Here is a 3,696-nt window from a genome sequence, read left to right on the forward strand (position 1 = left end):
AGTACTAGTTCTTCCGGGATGAATATATTACTAATGGTCAGATCCGATGTAATGTTGCTGTCATAAATATTGCTTATGTCATAACTATCTGTAACACACGATGGTTCAAAAACTGATTTAAAAAAAGATGAAAACAGGTGACATATTTTCTGGGGATTGTCAGCAGTAGAACCACCATATGCCACCCTATCGGGAATGTCAGATGTTCTTTTCCTATTCTTAACATATCTCCAGAAGTATTTCATATTGTCATGGATACTATTTTCAACTGACTTCATATATTCTGTGTAACATTTATGTGACTCTTTTTTGAATCTAGATCTGTATAAGGCAAACGTCTCGTAGTCTGATATGTTATGGTATTTTTTCCATTTGATCCAAGCGCTATTCTTATTTTTAAAGATGTGTACTAGCGCTGGGGAGAACCAAATTGGAAAATTAGATGACTTTATTGTTTTAGTAGGAACATGGTCCTTAATTATGTGATAAATTTTTTCATAAAATGTCGAGACCGCACTTTCTGCATTTTTATCCGAGAGTAAGCCGTTCCAATCTACATTAGAAATATCTTTATTAATCAATTCATAATTAGCTTTAATATAATTAAATTGTATACTTGATTTTTTGGAGATTGTTGAGATGTTACTATTTATAGGCAACATTACATAAAAAGGAAGATGATTTTCATCCGGTTGTACTAATGGTAATGACACACTTGTAGCATGCGAGTTACTAATATTAGATATGAATAAGTCCAGTATTCTATTTCTTGAGTTCCTGTATTTATTAATTTGGTAGCCGTTCAAAGTTGACATAAGATTTATTAAATATTTATTTGGTAAGCAATAATTACTGTAAATAATAGGTTCCAAGTATGTTCCACAGTCTCGCCACTCCAGTGTTGGTAAATTATAATCGCCCGTAATGATGAATTCATTTACGTCTGAGCTTTCTAATATTTGAGAGATAAAATTGAAGTGTGATAGATATACATCCGAGCTCAGATTAGGTGGGATGTATGCGGCACTAAGAACACAACAGTAGTTGCGCGTCCGCAACTCGATAAGTACGTGATCAACTAGAGGCGAGCGCGCCCCGGACGCGGCGGCGGCGGCGCGGGCGCAGGGCGTCGCGGCGAGCTCGCGGCGCACCGCCACCAGCACATCGCCGCCGTCGCGCCTGCCACTACCAGCTCGGTCTCTGTCATGTCGAAATACTCTATAACGCTTGTCCATAAATTCCTCATCGGAAATATCCTCATGCAACCAGGTCTCTGTTAAAACAATGATGTCATAGTTATGAGATAATACATTGTTATAAAGCGTGTGCAATTTCGTCCTTATGCCTCGGCAGTTTTGGTAAAAAACTGATAATGCGTGTCTATTCATCTATAAGAGGCGAATAATTTAAAATGATTTTATTTACACTGTATTGTGTATTACAAAAATAATATAGCACATGTTTTGTAATAAAGTTAAATAGTAAGCATTGTGGTTTATTTAATTCTACAACAAGTACAGATAAAATTAAAATCATTTTTGAGTGTGCCCATAGAGAATGTAACTCATAGGCGTTATAAAAAAATATTGCACTATATGGTAGTAGTAATAGCTGACTAATAAATTGTTTTAATGATTTAATAGCCCTTGTGATGTTATAACTATACATACCAAGTGACACTTGTTGCTCGACAGACAAAATTACTTTGTGCTTCCAGGAGCACGTCAAACCGTCAATCCGACAGAAAATCCACACCAAATAAAACCTAAGACTCACATCATCAGGCATCACAGCTGATGCCACACCTATGTCACAACATGAAGAAAGTAAACCTATTACTATATGCCTATTATTCTGATTAGTTACACTATAATTTTGTAAACAATTATTATGTTTGTACCAAGTTAAAATAGTAGATGTTATTAGGTATACTCGATAACTTAATAGACTTTTACTTGTTAAGAGAATTGAAAACCAGTCACTAAAATAATACTTATCACTTAAATTATAAAATGTCTTACTTTTTAGGAAAATTGCGAAAGAGTTACTATAACAATACATAGCATTTGATTTTTCAAATGTCTTACTTATTAGAAAAAAAGATAACCAACCATTATGATAACACTTATCACTTAATTTTTGAAATGTCAGCCAAAGTACGTATGGCAATAACCGGGGAGGAGTCCGACTTTCGTACCAGGATAGTACCGTGCTTGACCCACACGTATTTGTATGCTTGTTTTCTAGCATTTTCCCTGCACTGGCGAAATAGCAGCTTGTTGTTGATTGTCAAATGCTCGTTCACATAGATTGTAGCCGGAGGCCCGCTTATAGACAGCTTCGATGAGTCCAAACCCTTGGTTGACCGGCACGCTGAGATGACATTATCGCGTAGCATTCTGTTAGTCAGTTTGACAATCACATTCTTCGGTCGTTTGATTTTTGAGTCGGCGTGCGGTACACGATGAATAGAAACAATGTCCGAGGCCCTTATAGGGCACGCAATGACACCGCCTAGACTTTCTGCGATGCTAATGAGGTTTTCACCTCGTCGCTCGGGTATGTTGCAGATTTCAAGATTGCACTGCCTGGCATTTTGTTCCATGGCTGTGAGCTTCTGTTCAAGTGCGTTCATCTGTGTCTCCAGGTGCTCAGAGACGGATAATTTGTCTTCTACTGATTTTAGTCGGCCGTCAAATACGTCCTGGCGCTCATGTGAGTAACTCAGAGATTTCTCCAAATCAGCTAGCCGAGAATTAGTTTCGTTTATTGATTTGGTTATGTTTACATTGTCGGCATTGAGTTTAGTCATGTTATTATTCAATTCTCCGAGTACAGATGAGATTTTATTCATCTCGGTGGACAAGGCAGAACTCACCGCAGACCCGATGCATTCAGTTATTTTGGTGTCCCAAATTGCAAGTTGATCATTGAATCTTTCCTCAAGATGAGTTATGTTGACATTAGAAGGTTGTTTACGTCTGCGGGCACTAATCCAGTCAACCTCTTCGCATTGTTCGTTATCAATCGATGTAGGTATATTGGTGTCCGAGGCGGAGAACTTGTTTGGTGGTGTGTGTTGTAACGCCATTGTGCTGGTGCGCAGCCTTTGAGTCCAGAGGTGTGAGGGAGCAAAAAAATATATTGCTGTCCTGTGACCTGGCGGTGAGGTGTGAGGTAACCCCGCTGTCAAGACCGATAGATGCGGTGCGGGAGCGAGAGGGCCACAGGTCACTATTTATTGTCTCACTCAGTTTACTGACGTATTGATATCACACGTGCACACGAAAATGACACTAATCGATTTAGAATCTTTAGGTTAAATAAGGCGATAATTCCGTGAGAGTATTTACAGTAATTTGGCAAGAAGCGATAGCACCACCACTCTCAGCGCTAGCCAACGACGGAATGATGAATGAATTTGGCATAGTATGAGTGATAAAGTTTTTCTGTGACAGACAAAAGAAAAACGTACGATAACTTGTCCCTGTTTCCAAAACCGGGATAAAAAGTATCCTATTTCCTTTCCCGGGACTCATACTATCTCTATGCCAAATTTCATTAAAATCGGTTCAGTGGTTTAGGCGTGAAAGCAAGACAGACAGACAGACTGAGTTACTTTCGCATTTATAATATTGGTATAGATATATAAATGTATGTGTTATAGAGGTCTAAGCATCGTATAGTCAGTAAATA

The 3,696-nt window shown here is 38.4% G+C and overlaps 1 protein-coding gene across 1 annotated transcript; it reads right to left on the reverse strand.

Moving 5' to 3' along the window:
- Window positions 1–1,195: 1,195 nt before the first annotated feature.
- Window positions 1,196–3,406, reverse strand: LOC135088221 (uncharacterized). Its single transcript, XM_063983103.1, has one exon. It carries the CDS (start codon window positions 3,089–3,091, stop codon window positions 2,129–2,131), a length of 963 nt encoding a protein of 320 aa, XP_063839173.1. The 5' UTR covers window positions 3,092–3,406; the 3' UTR covers window positions 1,196–2,128.
- Between the last annotated feature and the right edge of the window lie 290 nt (window positions 3,407–3,696).

The sequence above is a fragment of the Ostrinia nubilalis genome, chromosome 3, assembly GCF_963855985.1.
Source record: "Ostrinia nubilalis chromosome 3, ilOstNubi1.1, whole genome shotgun sequence".
Classification (NCBI taxonomy): domain Eukaryota; kingdom Metazoa; phylum Arthropoda; class Insecta; order Lepidoptera; family Crambidae; genus Ostrinia; species Ostrinia nubilalis.